At 51.8% G+C, this 17,765-nt stretch overlaps 1 protein-coding gene across 5 annotated transcripts in view; it reads left to right on the top strand.

Moving 5' to 3' along the window:
• Nucleotides 1–17,324, top strand: part of ZNF516 (zinc finger protein 516) — an 86,202-nt gene extending 68,878 nt beyond the window's left edge. For 3 of the 5 annotated variants that reach the window (XM_036322087.1, XM_036322086.1, XM_036322085.1), the window contains exons 3-6: nt 979–2,403; nt 8,440–8,544; nt 9,368–9,435; nt 14,529–17,324. In XM_036322087.1, the coding sequence (XP_036177980.1) occupies nt 979–2,403; nt 8,440–8,544; nt 9,368–9,435; nt 14,529–14,588 (1,658 nt within the window). In that variant the 3' untranslated portion in view covers nt 14,589–17,324. Of the gene's footprint in view, nt 1–978; nt 2,404–3,119; nt 8,545–9,367; nt 9,436–14,528 lie in introns of those variants that run through there. The other 2 variants (XR_004969950.1, XR_004969949.1) reach the window with 2 other exon arrangements.
• Nucleotides 17,325–17,765: the final 441 nt, after the last annotated feature.

The following is a 17,765-nucleotide window of genomic DNA, read 5'->3' on the forward strand; positions in this document are numbered from 1 at the left end:
TTACACCTTCTAAATGTTGACTCCTAGAGTTAAATAAACCCAGGGCACCAGTGCAAACTTAAGACGGGATTTTTCTCAAGTCCCGTTAAATCTACTTGCTCATTGTCAAGTCCGATGTTGCAGAAATTTTAAAACTTCAGCTTTGAAGCCAGACCAGCCACGCTCGTTCGTGATCTCGCAGTGTGTAGCATCCACCTGGGGAGAGACGAGGTTGGTCACACCAAGTCCTCGCGCAGAGGCAGGCGGTCCACGTGCGCTCAGGCAGGACCCTCCAGGTGCAGAGAGCTGGGACGTGTGCAGGTGTCTCCCCAGAAGGGTGGGGATGAGTGGCTTGACTTGCCCCTTTCCTTCATGCCTGTGCAGGAGAGCTTTGGTGTCGAGGTTTTGGACTTGAACATCGGACCATACAGGAGAGAGTTCTAGAGATCCTTTTGGGATCGGGCCAGGTTGTCCTGGCCCGATTTCGGAGGCAGCCAGGACCCCTTGGGCAGACGAAGCTGTTTTCCGGCTGTGCAGCGTGGCCATGGATTGCATATTGGCCTCTCTGAGTTTTCTTACCTTAACACAGCTGGCTGGGGGTGATCCTGCAGCCCCCCAGTAGCCCCAGTTCGGAGAGCCTGGGAAGTCTGTGTGTAAGAAAGTGCATTTCCTGGTGTTGGATGAACTAGTCACCCTGTTAACCAGTGACTCTGTTGTTACAGGTAACTAAATATCCAGCTATTTTATTTTCCTCTACAGTCGCCTAAATCATTTAAATCAATTGAAAAAAAGACGCCCCGCCCCAAACGTCACCTCGCCCTTGGTGGTGGCCAGCTCCTTGGCTCCTTGCAGAGTGCGGTGGGGAGCCAGCCAGACTCTGGAGCGCTCTGATTCCAGCCGGGCACCCTCTGATTCCGCACCCAGCGCCTGGTTGTGCTTCTGTACCTTGTTCTGTTCTGATGAGAAATGGTAACTTCACGTTTTACATTTGATCCTCAGGGGCAAAGCCACACAGCCGCCGCTTTTCCGAAGACGTGGCTCAGCTCCTGCTCTCCAATGGAGGCCAGAGTCACAGCCTTGGACGCACCCTGCCAGGACAGGACCCCGGCGGGCCCCGCGCGGAAACGGCAGCCCCCGTGTCCGCACGTGAGGACCGCAGCAGGGAGACCTCCAGGAGACCGGAGCTGCCTCGGTTTTCTGTGGACTTGAAGATGCCTGCGTGCCACCCCAAGCAGGAGGTCTGCGGCTTTAGGGACGCCGTAGACTTCCCTTCGAATGCAGGTCAGGCTTTTCCAGAAGGCGCGGCCCTGCAGCTATCCTCGGAGAGCCCGGCTGGCCACCCCAAAGAGAAGCCCTGTGACCTGCACAATAAGGAGCATTCTGGGGGCAGGAGGGCGCTGGCCCCAGACCTGATCCCGCTGGACCTGAGCGAGAGGTCGACCCGGGACGACCCCAGCCACAAGGAGCTGGCCTCCTCGCTGCAGGCGGCGCTGGCCGTGTACCCGTGTCCCTACTGCAGCCACAAGACCTACTACCCCGAGGTGCTGTGGATGCACAAGCGGATCTGGCACCGCGTCAGCTGCAGCTCCATGGCCCCCCAGTGGACGCAGCCCAACGGCTACAAGAGCATCAGAAACAACTTGGTTTTCCTCGTCCGGAGTGGACGCACAGGCCCCCCGCCTGCCCTTGGGGGCAAAGACTGCCAGCCTCTGCCCATTGCTAGGTTCACGCGCACCCAGGTCCCGGGTGGCGCTCCAGGGCCCAAAGGCAGCTCCTTGCCCCTGGGTGGGACCCCAAAGGCCACCGGCATGCCTAAGAGCCGGGAGGGCCATCTGGGGGGCCCCTGCGCTCTCTGGGCAGCTGGCTCCGAGGGGCCTCGGCAGACCAAACCAGGCCATGGCCCAGAGCAGCACAGCGCCCTGGCCCAGCCACCTCCACCCAGGCCGAAGCAGGAGGCCGGCCCCAGACCCGGGCCTGCGGCGGGTGGTGGCTTTAGCAGAAGTGCCACCCCCACACCCACTGTCATTGCCCGGGTGGGCTCCCAGCCCCCGGCCACCAGCAGGCTGGGGGACAAGCATGTCATTGCCCCTCTGGGGGCTGGCCTGGGCCCCCCAAATAAGCACAGTGCCCCGGACCCACCGAAAGCCAAATTGAGCCCTCAGCCTCAGGGTCAGCTGCAGGTGAAAGACGACGGGGGCCCTGCTCTACCTCCCCGAGAGCCCCCCTCCAAGGCCAGCCAGGGCTCCAGAGGGAACACAGCCCCGCAGGCCCAGCCCACCCCGCAGGCCGTCAAGCAGGAGCCGGCGCCCGAGGGCCATGAGAAGCGTCTAGACATCCTCAATATCTTTAAGACCTACATTCCAAAGGACTTGGCCACGCTCTGCCAGAGCTGGGGGGCCAGCGGCCCTGCGCCCGAGCACAGAGGTAAGCTGTGCTGTCCCTCCCTTCGTCCCAGCTGTGGCCCCAGCTGGCTCCCCCCGCCCTCCGGCTGGGAGTGCCCCTCTGGCTGGGAGTGCCGCCTGCTGCGGCGCCTAAGCTGTGGCCCTGGGGCTGCCTCCTGGGATGCTCGTTTGGAAACAGTTCCACCTCCTCCACGCTGATGTTGACAGGAGCAGGCCGCCTCCATGGCACTTCACCTCTTTGATATTTTAAGCAAAGTTTCAACAGATGCTCATTGTCCCTTGTTAAGTTTTATTATACGTATACAGTGGACCCTCGGTTCTCAGACTTAATTCATTCTGGAAGGCTGTTCAAGAAGCAATTTGTTCAAAACCAAATCATTTTTTTCCCCCATTGGAAATAATGTAAATTAAATTAATCTGTTCCAGACCCCTAAATGATTCCCTGTTTTAACCTTTCTTATTTCTATTACTCTGGAAAATTAGCTTCTATCATACTTTGCAATTATTTCTCTTTGAAGCTCTATCACTGTTTTCACAACTTTTATTTTCCCTTTGCTGCTATCACTAACCTTGTTAGGACCCACAGTGACTTCCTGTATATATTTAATAATAATAATGAGCAGCCACAAAAGCAAAAATACCCTGAAAATATTTCACAGCACAATTTCCTGAGATGCTAATAACGTGAGGTGTAGCGGTAAATTGACTCAACTTGTGCATTCTCTCCTTTGTTTGTAGCTTGAGAGACACGTGACTGATCATACAGGTATTAGCATGAAAGGGTTGTTGGGTCGAGAACCGAAGTTTTGTTCAACAGCCGAGACATTTTCCCCGTGAACAACTTGGTCGAGAACCGAATTGTTCAAGATGGGAGACATTCGAGAACCGAGGTTTGACTGTATATAATTAAAAAATATATATATATATCTCTATACATCAGTGTGCCAGCATTAGTAAGCAAAGCCTCTGTAGACTAGAAATGTTCCATGTAAAGTTTGGGGAATGGACTTTCGCTAGTTCTGGAAAAAATATTCCTTAAATGCCCGTTTCCTTCCCTGCCAGTCCCTCAGTGTGGACACCTAGCAGTAATAACAAGGAATCGCCAGCAGGTTTTCACGTGCCCCATTGGGTATGATGCCCTTGATCGTCAGTTGAAGGTCACGCTCACTGCGCACCAAGCACCCTGGGAAATCTGAGTGTTTCCCGTGTAAAACCACCCAGACAAACCCAGCCCTGTGGAGTCTGTCCCTGAGTTCTCACCTTGGGCGGTCCTCACCGGCTTGGACAGAAGTGTCCATCTGGCACCTGCACTTTCTCTTTTTACACCTGCACTTTCTTAAAGCAGATTCCTGAGTACTGTGACCTTTGAGAACTGGCCCCTCAGCACCCATTAAGCTGGAAGCACTTTGGGGGATGGGGCTCAGGGTTGGTGAGGTCATGTCAGCAGAGAGGCACCCCGAATCCACTGTGTGATGGTGCTGGGCAGACACGTGCCAGTTTAAGTTCCTGCTCTTCTCCTGTGACTTTGGGACCAGCCCCGGTCCACAGGCACCTGAGCCACCTCGGTCTGGCCGGTGATGCTTTACTTCACGTTGACCCTTAGAGAAAACATGGGGTGTTTCTCGACTAGGTGAAAACTAGGGCGTTGCACAGCCTTGGAGACTGTCTGGTGGAGCTTGCATTGCATTCAGCCTCGGCTCCCATTCTGAAAAGTATTGAGCCATGTGGGTCCTGCTCACATCACAGTCAGCACTCCCTGTGAACTTTGCGGAGTGGAGTCGAGGGCCTGGGCGCCCAGAGGAGTTGCGAGGCTTTATGCTGAGTGTTCGTAAGAAGCAGTGAGACCCCGTGGGTCCTGGTTAAGGTTCTCACCCTGTCTCCTGGCAGAGGTGCTCTGTGCCCAACACGTGCCTGGGCATAAGCCTCCTGGTAGGTGGTGAAACAGCGTCCACACAGCTCAGTGTTGCACTTTTTCCGGTCTCAGTTCCATCGAGCGAGCTTGACACAGTCAGCCATAGTTTCCACTCGTGCAGGTTATTTGCTGTGTAATGGATCAGAAGTACACAGGTCAGACTTTGGGATCTGATACTGGCCTCAGTTCTTTAGATACAAATTTTCTTGGACCCGAAAGTGAGACGCTCTGGACCCAGGTGACAGGTGACAGTCGGCGGGTGCCGGCCCAGTCCTTCCCCTACTGCACCCTCACGGCGTGTGAGCGACACGTTTGCAGTGTTTCAGTGACCTCTGCCCCGTAACCCGACCTGCAGTTGAGTTAGTTCCAGCCCCACGGCTGCACGGGTGACCCAGACCCACACCAATACACCACACCCACCCTCAGGTCTCCGGTGCTGCCCGGCGGCCTGCTTGTGGCTTTTATTGTTTCCCCCCAAAAAAGAAGTGAGTTTGAAGTCAAGGTTTTAAGAATTTCAAATGACAGAGATAGAAATACAAAGGAGCTTGACATAGTTTCCTTTCTCCTTAAAATTTAAAAATATAATTGGTCCTAAGGCTTAAAAAAAAAAGAAATTAAGTATTTACTTTTTAAATGTGAAAAGTGCTCAACCTTCCGTGAAGCACCTGTGCTCTCCTGGACGATCACCCTTCTCACATTCACACTGACATAGGCAGGACTGAGTGTTCCCCTTCGCTCTTACGGGGGTCGCTCAGGGGAGGTGTTTTCACCTCTTGAGTGCTTCTCCACTAACAAGTGCAGTTGTAGCATCAGAGCTTCCTGAGCGTGGGGAGGGGCCGAGATCCACTTCTGCAGGCTGCCATGTGAGCAGCCGCGCGGTAAGGAGGGACCCGCCTCCCCCAGGTGACCTTTTCCTCTGCTGGGCCCTGGCCTCAACTCGGGGGCAGATGAGAACCCGCCTGAACCCTTCCCATGGTAGTGCGCCGCCTCCTGCCACGGCTCTCAGCCTCTCCTGGGGCCCCGCTCCCGCCCAAGCACCCTAAGCTGGACCGGTTCCCACAGTCTGACCTATGTACTTCGCTGATTCCTTTTCCTCCTTTGCAAGTGTGTTTAGGAAGCTCTGGAGGTGTTTGTTGCTGCAGAAGGCAGCCCAGAGCCTGGGTGTGGTCTGACTGAGAGGTGAGAGGTCCCTGGGGTGACCAGCGTGTGAATGTCCTTGTTAGGGAGACTGCCTGTTGCTGCAGCTCGGGCAGGGGCGTCATCATAGACATGTCGCTTCACGTGCCAGTAACCGCCCCTTCTGAGGTTTGCTGTCCACTGTGGCTGTGCCCGCTCCTCCTCGACCTTGTGGGCAGTGGACCCTTGCATCCTGAATCTGGGTTCTCTCCTAATTCATCTCGAGTCCAAATCACGTTTATTCTCTGAGTCTGTGGGCACTCTGGCTCTTATTTTGTCGTCTGATGCATTCACTTTATGTCTCCTCCTGGGGTGTCATCTGCGAGTGAAGGTCACCCCTTGGCGTGCTGGCCATCGATTACACCTGTAGTGTCGCCTGCAGCCAGGGAAGAGAAAGCCTCGGGAGAGAATCTTCCAGGGGAGGAGAACTGCATTGTTGTGTCTGTGATGCAGTTGGCGCTGCCAGTGAGATTCTGTGATTTTTTTTTTCAGTGACGTTTCCATTCACACAGCACCTTGCTCTCAGGCGGGGTCTCGAAGACATCAGGTGTTTTCAGGAGGGAAGAAAGTTCTCAGAGACCTTTCCCCACACATGTTTCAGGTGGAAGATGCTTGTGAAGAAATGATAGTCTGGAAGTGCTGCCAAAAGAGGAAGGCGTTATGAGGAAGTGACGCTGTCCCTTCCCTTGGGCTCGCCGACTCACCTTTTACGAACGGAAAAAACATTGTTCCACAGAGTGGCTGCCAAGTCTGGAAACGTGACTATAACATGAATGGTTTCTTGATAGAATAGTAATAAAATAACAAATCATCTGTGTTTCCAGACTTGTGGCTAGCCAATGGTATATGATAGTATGGGTTTTAGAATAAAAAAACTAAAGCTAACGGGAATGACATAGTGCTGGATAGAATACTATGTAAGGTCTTTCTTATTGGCCCTTAAAAATGATCCCTTCTACCAGGGACGCAGTAATATGATGATTTGAAAGACTGTGCTTCCTTGGCCTGAATCTTTCAGACAAGGGTGAGCATCTGACGAGGGTTAGCGTCCCTGGAAGGCTGGCCAGGCCGCTTCCTCCCTTCTGACTCCACTTTGCACACCTCTGGTTTCGGGGTTAGAGTGTTAGCGCTGCCGCTCACCAGGTGGGCTTCAATTCTAACGAAGTTCATAACCTTTTGATTAACTCAGAATTTTGCAGTAGCTTTGGCATAATAATATTGACCACAAAGGGCAAGGGTCCTTTCTTTTACGAAGTAAAGATAAAATGCTCTGGCAGAATGCGCAGGGAAGTGTGTGTGTGTGCGTGTGTGTATGTGTGTGCACGTATGCTGATGCATCCTTAATTGAGGATGTAAGAATGGTGAGTAGAGTAGTAGTTTGGATAGGAAGTAGCCAGCTGAGAGATTTCCTCAGGGAAAAAGCGTTATAATGACTTGTGTTTGAATGTGACTTCAGACACAAGTGCCGTGCTGTCTGTCACCATCGTTAGCAGGTGTCTCGTGTAGGCAGGGACTGTGCATGGGAAGCAGTCTGATTGTACCTGGAAAAATGGGACAGCCACGGTGGCCGTCAGAGGAGGTTTCCATGGGAGCACCTCTGGGTGGTGGAAGGGAGTGGGGAACAGAGTGCTTTTTGAGCTGAGAGTTTCCTGGACCCAAATAAGGAAGGAAAGGAGTCCCTGAACACAAAGCCAGCGGTGTAGCCATTTTCACACTGGATGTGTGTACTCAGACTCAGTGGAGACATGGGGGTGTGGGTGCCAGCCCCTGCAGGAGGGCCTCACTCAGAAGGGACAGCCCTCCTGAGCTTTCCCTCCACCCATGCGCTTGCTGAAAACTCTTGGGAAGAGGAGCCCGCGGGTGACAGCTGAAGTTGCTGAGTCATGCTTTTCTTGTTGTACGTTGCACGGGCCCCTTGCCAACATTAGTGAGTGGTTTTCCATTAATGACAGTGGGACAAGTGTTGGTTATGATGTGTCTTATGCTTTTTGCGTTCCTGAACTGAGAACTGGGTGGGAAAGTTCTTGAATTTCTCTGAGGCTCGGGTTAATGACTTGTCAACGTGAAAAATCAGACAGGTCTGCCTGCCGGTTCGTGCCTGTCTTTGCTTCTTCTCTCCATGAACACTACCTGTAACGTATCAACGATTGTGTGTTGTTTTATCTGTGGAGGCATCTGATTTGGGAATCGTGACGTGGGTTCTGCTGATTTGACTGAGACCCTTTCACGCTAAAATATCACACTTTCAGTCCATAAACAGCTCACTGAGCTTCATTTAAAAATGTGTTGCTTCAGAGGTAACTCTAGTGAGTAGTTCCGTGTCTTGTTCCTCCATTGAGTTGAGTTACCATTGAGCTCAGGGAAGTCTCTGTGGAGCCACCATGCTGTGAAAATTAGCCTTTTCTTCAAGACACCGTAACAGGAAAGGTATTCAGATGAGTGAGCATATTGGCCTCCCTTTTCTGAGCAAAGCTGACTGCATTTAGGATCAGAAGGGAACTTGAGGCCAGTGCTTCGGCCCAGGGCCTCATTCCCAGGTGTTCCCTGTGGGCTCCGTGGGGACAGCGTGGGACACACAGGTGCGGGCCCAGTGGGTGAGGTGTTGATGGCTCGCCCCTGGCCCGTGGCCCAGCATATCGACCGGGGCCGGGGCCGGCCTTGCTGCCTCCGAGTTCTGGCGCCGGTCTGGCCACCCATGTCACTCCGATTTGCTTGGTGTGCCGCTGACAGAGCCAGAAGGCTGGGCGAGCATCCAGCTGCTCGGAGCCGCACACCTGACAGCCGCCGGTTCGGGCTCATCACGGGAGTGAGTTTAATTCGCTGTAATTCATGCTCGCTCGGGGCCCTGCCTGTGCCTGGCTCTGTCAGAGGAGCCTCAAGGAAGGTAGCTCCCCTCAGGTCGCATCAGACAGACTAATGATGGTTTCTTCTCCCCTTCCGCATCTGCACCCCTTGGCCACTGCCACCCAGGGACGCCCCGGACGCAGGCCCGCCAAGGAGACTTCGTCTGTGTGGAGTGCGGGAAGTGCTTCCACCAGCCCAGCCACCTGCGGGCACACATGAGGGCTCACTCAGGTACGGCTCGCCCTGTCCCTCCGTCCCTCTGTCCCTCCACCCCTCCTTTCCTTGTCCCCGTGGGGTGTGGGTGTCCTCTGCAGGGGATCATCGCCCCCCCCCCCCCCCGCCCACGTCATTGATATGTGGACACCTAGGTCCTTGTGGGGGGCGGGGAGAGGGTGACGCATCCCCTTCTGTGACTGTGCGCCAGACTCTCCTGAAACAGATTTTTCTTTGCATCAAGTGCCATGTGGTTTAATTTGAGATCAGCCTGTTTGCAAATGTTTCATTTTAATTAGAGAGTAGACTCCCCAGAAATGAATATGCGAATGAGCTATGCTGCCACCAGCACTCATGGAAATCAAAGCCGCTGTCAGTGTGACAGGCGCTGGGCCCCTACGGTGTGGCCGGGACCCTCCGGAGGCACCCGGGAGGGATGCGGACCCCGGGCCCATAGGAACGCGCGGCCCCGAGACCGTGTCAGGCTGAGAAGCCGTGTGTCACCCACCGGGAGCGGGAGGCTGGAGGGTCCGTTCTCAGAAGTGTGAAGGATCACAGTAAGCCGGTCTGATGTGAAATGACAGGGGCCAAATGGCAAGTGAGGCAGGAGGAGGGTCCCTTCCCACAGGCTGGTAATTAACGTTGTCAGTGAGGCTTTCTTCAGCAGCCGCGTCCGAATTAAAAAGGGCAGTGGCCCCGGGCGGCAGCATCACAGTCCCTTCGGAAGTGTGATGGTAAATCGGTGTTTCCCAGCCCTGGGCTCGGCGCTGGTGTCTTTTTGTGTGGAGCGCTTGATCTGTAATGGCCCCGATTGCCGCTAACACTCCCCTTGTTCCCACAGTGGTGTTTGAGTCCAACGGCCTCCGAGGTGCTGACGTCCACGCCACCTCCACGGATGCCCCCAAACAAGTAGGTCTCCCGACGAGCGTGACGGGAGGTTTGGGTTGCAGCACGGTCACCGGAGCATGAGCTGAGGTGCTCTCTCGGGACAGACGTGCAGACACCTGCTGGGCTTGGATGTGGAGCCTAGGCCTGCAGGACAGCCCAGCGCAGGGGACTGGAAACTGGGAGTGTCATTCCAGCCGCTCAGGGTCTTGTTGGGGCTGTGGGAACTGGGAGAGACTGGTGGGGCCCAAGACCTTTGACATTCGCACTCTCTCACCCCGGCTGCTTTTATATGTTTTCTTGAGAAGAAATTATGCTTAGCCTCCTCTCTCAAGACCCATATTTTTGTGTTACTCTGTGTCCTCCACATCACGCACTCTACCGCACGGCCGTGGTGTGTAAAAACATCCGTGTCCATGCATGTGTGACCATGCTCCTGTGGCTTTTGTATGCGAACCACTCGGTGTCTGCACAGCATGGCGGAACTCTAGGAACCAGCGGTGATGGGACTGTGTGCCTTGCTCTGCAGTGGGGACGCGCTCGACATCGTCATCGGTGGTCCCCTGTGCCATCCTGGGCTGAGAGCACGTGGTTTTGAAGCTCTCCTTCCTTGTTGTCCTCCTACAGAAAGTCACTGCCTCCCTCTTGTTCTCCCACCAGCATTTTCTGTGTAACATTCTTGCCTTAGGACGTTCTGAAACTGCAGACGCTCCCGTTGTGAATGCACAAGAGTGTGTTTGCCATCAGATAAACATCAAGCCCCATCAGGTGGTGAGAGGGAGGAAGGTTGCCCTGCCCCTGCCCTGGCAAACCCAATCATTGGAGGCATCCTGCTTGCTGACGATGAGGGGGATGGGATGTCAGAGGGACTGCAGGTATCCTCTAGTCTACTTCACTGGAAGAGAATGGCAAGAGGTGACAGGACCTCACCAGAACCTTCTGTGAATGAGGGATGACCTGCCCAGGGACTCCCGTTTTTAAATTTATTTCTGCAGTTTTAGAATTCCTATTGTTGTTCAAAGCCTGTCTTCCCATGTCATTGACAAAATGCCTTCCCGTTTGTTACCATGTTTTACTAAGTGACTTTTCTCTCTTTAATAAAACTATAGTTTTAGAATGTCAAGCAGTTATTTCATGATGCTGTGACAACTTATGAAATAAATAACAGCTTGCAGAATGCCGAATGAGAAGATTTCCCAACACATGTGACCTCGGCTCGAAGCACTGTCCTTTTTAACAGAAATCAGCCCTGGTGACAAGAGGCACCGTTGCGTCTGTGGCTGCGTCTCAGCGAGGTCATGCCATAATTGGAGAATTACATATTGAGATGACACCCTGAGTCAGTCCAGAGGGTTCCTGCATGCACAGACGACCCATTAAATCCACCCGAGACGTGGCTTTTCGATGCGTGTTTGACAGGGGTGGGAGCCCAGGCAGATAGGAGTAACACAGCGAGTCTCCGGGAACACACATCCATTTATTTGCTGCCTATTAATTCTGCGGGAGCCTCTTTAAAATGCTTCTGTCATGGGGAGAAGTAGCTCAGTAAAGCCAACCACCCGGCCTGTGTTTTAAATCATTTCTGTGTTGCTTATAGTTATGCTGAGAATTCTTAGCGGCGTTAGTCACCCTGGACTCTGACGGAGAAAAGATGCGTTTACATTGTCTCTATAAACTCCGTTCTGCTATTTTATACTTACTCCCCACTGACCTCCCGGTTCCTGCCCACAGTGACGCAGGGACTGTTGGTGGGAGGCTCTCATGATCAGCTGTCCTCCTCAGGCTCAGGACAGGGGCAGCTCAGGCTGGCGATGGGAAGGCCGAGCCGGGTTCACGTGCCCCTCCCATGCGGGCAGCTCTCTGGCTCATTGCCACATTCGAGATCCCGGCTCTGAGAGCACTTCGGGTCCTTGTGTGTGAAGTAGCTTTTGTTGGCTAATCACTGCCTGTTCTGGTCCTTTAGGGAAATTCCATTTTCCTTAACCTGCTTTGGAACTGAAGTGTCTGCCAGGATTGAAGTGTCACCCGAGAGATGGGGTGATGGCAGGGTCGGCCCTAACTCCGACCTTCTGCCTGTTAACTTCGCCCGAGTCTGCCATCTATAAAATAAGGACCACAGGGACACTTCCTGTATTCTTACTGTGAAAAGCAACATAGAAAGTGGGCTGTGCCCGGCACACTTCAGTTGTAGCTCTCGTCAGTTATTCTGAAAACGAATGACCGTCCTTACTAACGGGGGAGACTTGTGTGCAGGGTGAGTCCTTGGGGGCTGCGCATGTGGGTGAACAGGGGGACGCACACCTTTCCCTCTGGATGCGTGCCCGTCGCTGCTGCCGGACGAGCTGGGACTCCCCTCCATGCCGCTGTGCTTTACTGGGTGTCCTCGCTTGTCAGAACCTAGCAGCAGGCTTGGTCTTGTTTTGTTTTGCAGGCTGTAAGCTAGTTGCCCCTTATTGGAAGGGGACAGTGAAAGATTAGTTTGGGAACAGTGTTGTCAGCTTAGACGTCGTTTCCTTGCGTGGCTCTCTGTTCAGAAGACCGCATGTCGGTGGAGACGTCATCATTACATGGGCACCCAGAGGACAGCTGCCTTTGCCCTGTTAACACCTGAGTCTTCTGTGCTGGATAATTGAGACGGGTCCTCACACACCTGCACCTCAGTGAGACGGGTCCTGGCAGGAGGTCCAGGCACATGGGCAGAAACTGACAGAAGTCAGTCAGGTCAGAATGAACACGAGCTCTGAGGAGAGGTGAAGGGACTCCCTTTGGATGTGGTTTCCCCTGTGATTTCTCTTCTGTACGTCCTCTGGTTAAGCCTCTGCTGGGTTACAAGCACGCCCTTGGTGTGGGGCTCCCAGAAGTGTAGTCATTGCTTCATAACACACTCCTCTGATGGACAGTGTGGGAGGGTCACTGAGACGGAAGTTCAAGTTGTGGATTCAGTAGTGGGGCTGCCGGTGGATGGTTAGTAGGCACACTGTCTGTTCTCTGGGCATCATCCTTTTGCTCTGTTGTGAGAGGGCTTGGGCACTGGAGGGGAGGAGCTGTCTTTATGGCGAAGCATCCATAGCTGTGGGGATAATTCTTCCAGTTCTTGGGCATGAAGCCACTCACTGTGCTTGTGTTTTGATGATAATTCTTTTCACAAAGGTAGTCAAGAGTTCAAGCACACTTCTAAATGGGGGAGCAGTTTATGCCTGTTGTCACTTTGAAGATGCGTTGACATATGTTTAGCATGATTAATTTCTCATAATCACCAATAGTCATCATTAGAAAGAACCTTTGTGAAAATAATATGCTGCAAAGCGGGTATCATTGTCCTATGATGTTAGAAAAAAAAAACACAACTAAGGGTTTCTCAGTGTTGTGGAGAAATGGTTTTTTCATTATAACTGGTTGTGAAACATTGAAAGTTAAAGTTTAAAACCAAGAAAAAAATTAACCCTCTCTCCCCAACCTCCTGGGTTGGGGGTTTAAAAGACCAGACTGGTTTTTGCTAAAATGTGAAAACTGGAGTTTTGATTGGTTTAGATTCTTTGCTAAAGTTTAAAGACTATGATTAATACATGATTTCTTATTATTCTAAGTGTTATTTTAAAACAGTTAAGCTGGGGAAATAATTTCATTAATCAAAATAACAGGAAATGAGAAAACAATGGCAACCTAATTTGTCTTGTTTTCAGCGGCGGGTATTATAATGTGGACGATGGGACTCACGTAGGTTGGAGTGTTTGGACGTAGGCACAGTCTCTTTTCAGTATCACTGTTGGATTCTCAGATCCAATTCCAGAATTCAGTTCATTTGTCTTTGCAGTTTTCTTCGTCATAAAACCCAACAAACATCTTGAAACACACGGGCCGTTTTTCTCTAAGAATGACAAACTGCAAACGTCACGACGGTCACTGCTGAGTCATCCAAGGTGGCCCACAGTGACAGGAGCCCTGCCTGTGTCTGGCTTGTTGGGTCCGTGGTGCTGCGTGCAGACTCGTTAGGCAGCCTGACACCACCTGTGCCAATGGGCGCCTCTTCTGAAGGCCGACCGCCCTCTGAGGGCTGAGGGGTCCCTGTGTGTGCTGGGGGACAGGCTTTCTTGTACGCGTGCTGTCAACCCCCGACGTGAGCACAGACAGGGTCCCTTCCTTATAAAGACAGAAGGGGAGGAGCAGACCTCACAGAGCTCCAGAAGTCAGCATCCATCCCTAGAACATTAAAATGCCTCAGAGAAAGGTCGTATTTCTTTCAACAACACTGCAAAGACCACACACTGCAAAAGAGAAACACCTGCTTCTCTAGAAGCACTCTTCTCGTTCTCTGATGACTGTTTATAGGAGGGAAAAAACCCAAAACTATGTGTGCGTGCTCAGAATGCCCTGTGTCCTCTTTGTGCCTGCGTTTCTGACTCCTGACCCACAGCTGTGTTTCCCCCTTTGCCTGATTTCTCAGGTGAATTCCATCCATGCCTTAAAAACCCTGTAGGACTGCAATGTTCAGTAGTAAAGTGTCAGTTTTTGGGAATCAACATGTGAAAACGACTTTCTCAAACAATGAGATGCTATTTGAACACCTCCCTTCAATTATAAAGAGAAATGGGCACCTGTGCATCTAGATTTGGGGGCTAAATTTAACAGCCTCATTCCTCAGCTTACCTAGGTTCTGCAGTCTTCCTAAACCAAATGTTTGTAGCCCTGGCTGGTGTGGCTCAGTTGGTTGAGCATTGTCCTGTGCACTGCAAGGTTGCCGGTTTCATTCCTGATCAGGGCACATACCTGGGTTTTGGGTTCGATTCGTGGTCAGGGCACATGCCGGAGTTTTGGGCTCTGTGCCCAGTAGGGGGCATGCAGGAGGCAGCCTATAGATGTTTCTCATCAATGTCTCTTTCCCTTCCCCCCTCACTTCCTCTCTCTCTAAAGATCAGTGAAGACATATTTTAAAATGCATCCTTCTGGTGTGCAGGGAGCTACAGCTAAAGTCAGGGTCTTTGCCGACCCACCGAGGTTGCTCCGCGAAAGTCATGGTTTATGTTCTTGGGTGTGGGTAAGAAGATCCATGGGAAATACGCACTCAGAAACCCAAAGGGCAGAAATGAGCTGTTCTGTTGTCTCCTTTTCTCATCCAGGGGAGAGACCTTTCTAACCCAGATGCCGTCCAGACAGTGCCTCTCAGAAAGGGCACCTAAAGCGAACCCCGTCTCCAGCGAACCCCGGTGCCCATGACAGCCGTTCGCAGTCCCCTCCTGGATATCCCAGCTGCCTCCCAGCAGAGACCCTGACCGCCCGCGCGAGGAAGAGTGGCCGCCCTCCCCACCCGCCACCCCTCATCTTAGACCGCTGTGCTGGCCCGGAAGCTGCAGGGCCAGGCCTCTCCTGGCCGGACGTTGAAGAATAAATAAAGACGCTGAACTCTAGAACTCCATGCAGATGTTCCGAACGCGTATGCGTGCTCGTCGACCATGGTCCCACGCTTCCTGTGATAGACGATGGCGTTGGCAGGCACAGCGGGAGCACACGTCTGTGCTGCTCACAACGAGTGGAGACACTGGAAAAGAGCTGCACGCGCGTGTGGGACCGAGTGAAGCCGTGTGTGCAGGACTGGGGCGATGGCGGGGCTGGGGTTGAGCTGACAGTGTTACTGCTATGGCCTCTCCCCTCTTAGTGGGTATTTATGTGGTGAATGAGACAGGAAGGAGGGGGCGTGCAGGTGCTGTGCGTACCAGGCTGGGTGGGCTGGGGTGGTGGCAAACTCCCCCTGTCCCACCGTTAGGTTAGGCTGCCTCCCCGGGGCCCTCTGCATCCCCATTGCTCCTTTCCTTTCCCCCACGTCTGTGCTCAGCGTGTGGGTGGGGACATGGCCATGGGGATGTTTCTGTTCTGCTTCTGGAACAGAGCGAGTTGAACACTAAGAAAAGCAGGCTTCTTTGTTTATTCTCAGGACCTCTTGTAACAGGGCTACATTCTGCAAACTGCTCACAAAGGAAGGCTGCCCGTCTTAACGCCATCCAGGTCTGGACCATTTTGGTCGTGCAGGAGAGCCCTGGGAGACTTGGGGGCCCATCACCCTGAGCTGGTGCTCTGGAACCTTCTGCTCTCTCTCCCTGCCCCACCCCAGCAAGTAGACCTGTTTCTCCGCGGGCCTGGTGCCCTCCTGGTGCCCCCCACAGGGTGAGCGAGCATCCTCGTGCCCAGAGCATGGAGGTCCCCAGGCCCCTGGGTGGGGTGGGCGGCTCTATATACCTCTTCCTCAGTCAGGCAAATGTAAGTTTTCGTGGTGGGGTTAAGGCCCCCAGCAGAGGATCTTAAATCCTGCAGTGTACGCAGTGAAGATCCTAGTCCACAGATACAAATAGTTGCTTTCCTTGGTACCGTGACACTTGGGTGATGACGGTAACCTTTCTGAGAGTTTCAGACGTTTGCACATAGGATTTTATGCATTATCAAAAGTTACTGCTGCCTTGAATGAAAATGTTCTGTGAAATTTTTTGCAAAAGCTTTACTAGGTTTTTTTTAATTGTGACATTTTGTAAAGGCAGGAAGTGGATTAAAATGAGCATGCTACATATATTTTTCAAAAAAGCAATAATTTTACATGTACAGAAATTATCCTTAACCTTTAATACTGGTGAGAGCGACAGTTTACTTCATACCGTAATGGGTTAGCGCAGTTTTTGTAGAAAATGGGCTTCTGATACAAAGAGTTGTTTAAACACACACAAACACACACACACACACATACATACCCTAAAGTGTGGTTTTTTTTTTTGTTCTAATGATTTGTTGAATTATTATATTATTATTATTGTTGTTATTGTTATTAGTTAGTGTTTGGTTCTGGATTCTACTTGTTACTGAATTTAAATTACTTGACGGTTCAGGTTACTTTGCAACACTTGGAAACGATGCAATGTAACTGGCTAGTTTATATATATATATGTATATGTGCATATATATGCACATATATACAGCACATACACATATGTATATGTGTGTATGTATATCTAATTTTTTACTTGGTTTTCCTGATATTCTTACACCAGATATGTACCAGAATGACCTGTCTTGTCGGTGTAATTGGGAATGTCCTTGCAAATACGGTTAAGCGACTGTGACTGACTGTTCTGTAAAGTTATTTTGAGCAGATACATTCCTCTGTTCACCTTAGAAACCACCATGCCTTCTGTTGACTTATGTTGGATCATTTCGATACTTTTCCCAAAGTGATCATTTCTGCATTTTCTGGCTTTTTGTTTCTTGGCTGAAAGTGAAAGATGACAGTTTAGGAACACACAGGGGCTAGTGACTTAGTCCTGGTCTGTTTCTCTGAGTTTTAGTTATTAAAGAAAGTCTGTACCCAAAGTGACACGGAGGCGTCGTGTCCCTTCTTACTGTTGGAAAGCAGCACCCAGGAGCCCAGCTGGCACTCCGAGCGGGGCATGTCTTCACGGAGACTCCTCTCTGGGGAGCCTGGCGGGCTGAGGGGTGGGCGTCGGCAGAGGGTGAAACCATAGTCAGGGCAAATAATTGTGAGCTGCAAGGAGTCCAGAAATGAGGTTTCTACTTAATGACAGAGACGGGAGGGGACCCCCGAGGACGCCCGCCTCTGAGACACACCGTTTCCAGCCTGACTGTGGTTCCTTCTTCCACTGATCATCAGTATTGTATTGGTTTGTGAATGCCTTCCTGTCAGCCCTGCCGTAGTATTTAATATGATTTATGTTTTCTTATTTATTTAGCCAATGTGTTTCAATTTGCTTTCCTTCGAACGATGATTTCCGCGTGATCTCTCCTGTAAGTCACCTCTGACTGTTCCAGCCTTTTCTACTACCTCTACCGATCTGCTGTTTCCTCGATTCTTCACAGGATTTTACAGTGTTGGCGTCTAATGTGACTTGGACAATAAAGGGTTTGGTTGTCTACTTGCAGCTTCTCCGTGTGTGTCCCCGGCGCCACCAGTGGCTCCTGGCGTGGCTGCCACTCGCTCTGCTTCTCCCATTCATGTCTCCTACTCATTGTCGCCTTCAGATAACACACAGATGATGAGCTGATAGAGATCTTTCAGGTTACTCACTCGTACTCCTTAATTTGAAGAATGAACATTTCAGTTGCCCGAAGAATTGGCTTTTGGACAGGTCCACGGCTCGGTCACTTTTCCGCCTGCTTCCCGGGCGTGCGTAGAGCAATCTTAGGTGGACAGCTTCCACATTGGTCAAAACACAACACGCATTTTCAGGCCCACGTGGTTTTTGGCCATTTTGGTTTTGGAAAGCATTAAGTGCTTTAAGGGGTCCCCCCAATAGTTATTTATTTTTTGAACCAAGAGAGACACTGGTTTCCTGAGAAGAAGGTTTTCACAGAGATTG

The sequence above is a fragment of the Myotis myotis genome, unplaced genomic scaffold (assembly GCF_014108235.1).
Source record: "Myotis myotis isolate mMyoMyo1 unplaced genomic scaffold, mMyoMyo1.p scaffold_m19_p_9, whole genome shotgun sequence".
Lineage (NCBI taxonomy): Eukaryota > Metazoa > Chordata > Mammalia > Chiroptera > Vespertilionidae > Myotis > Myotis myotis.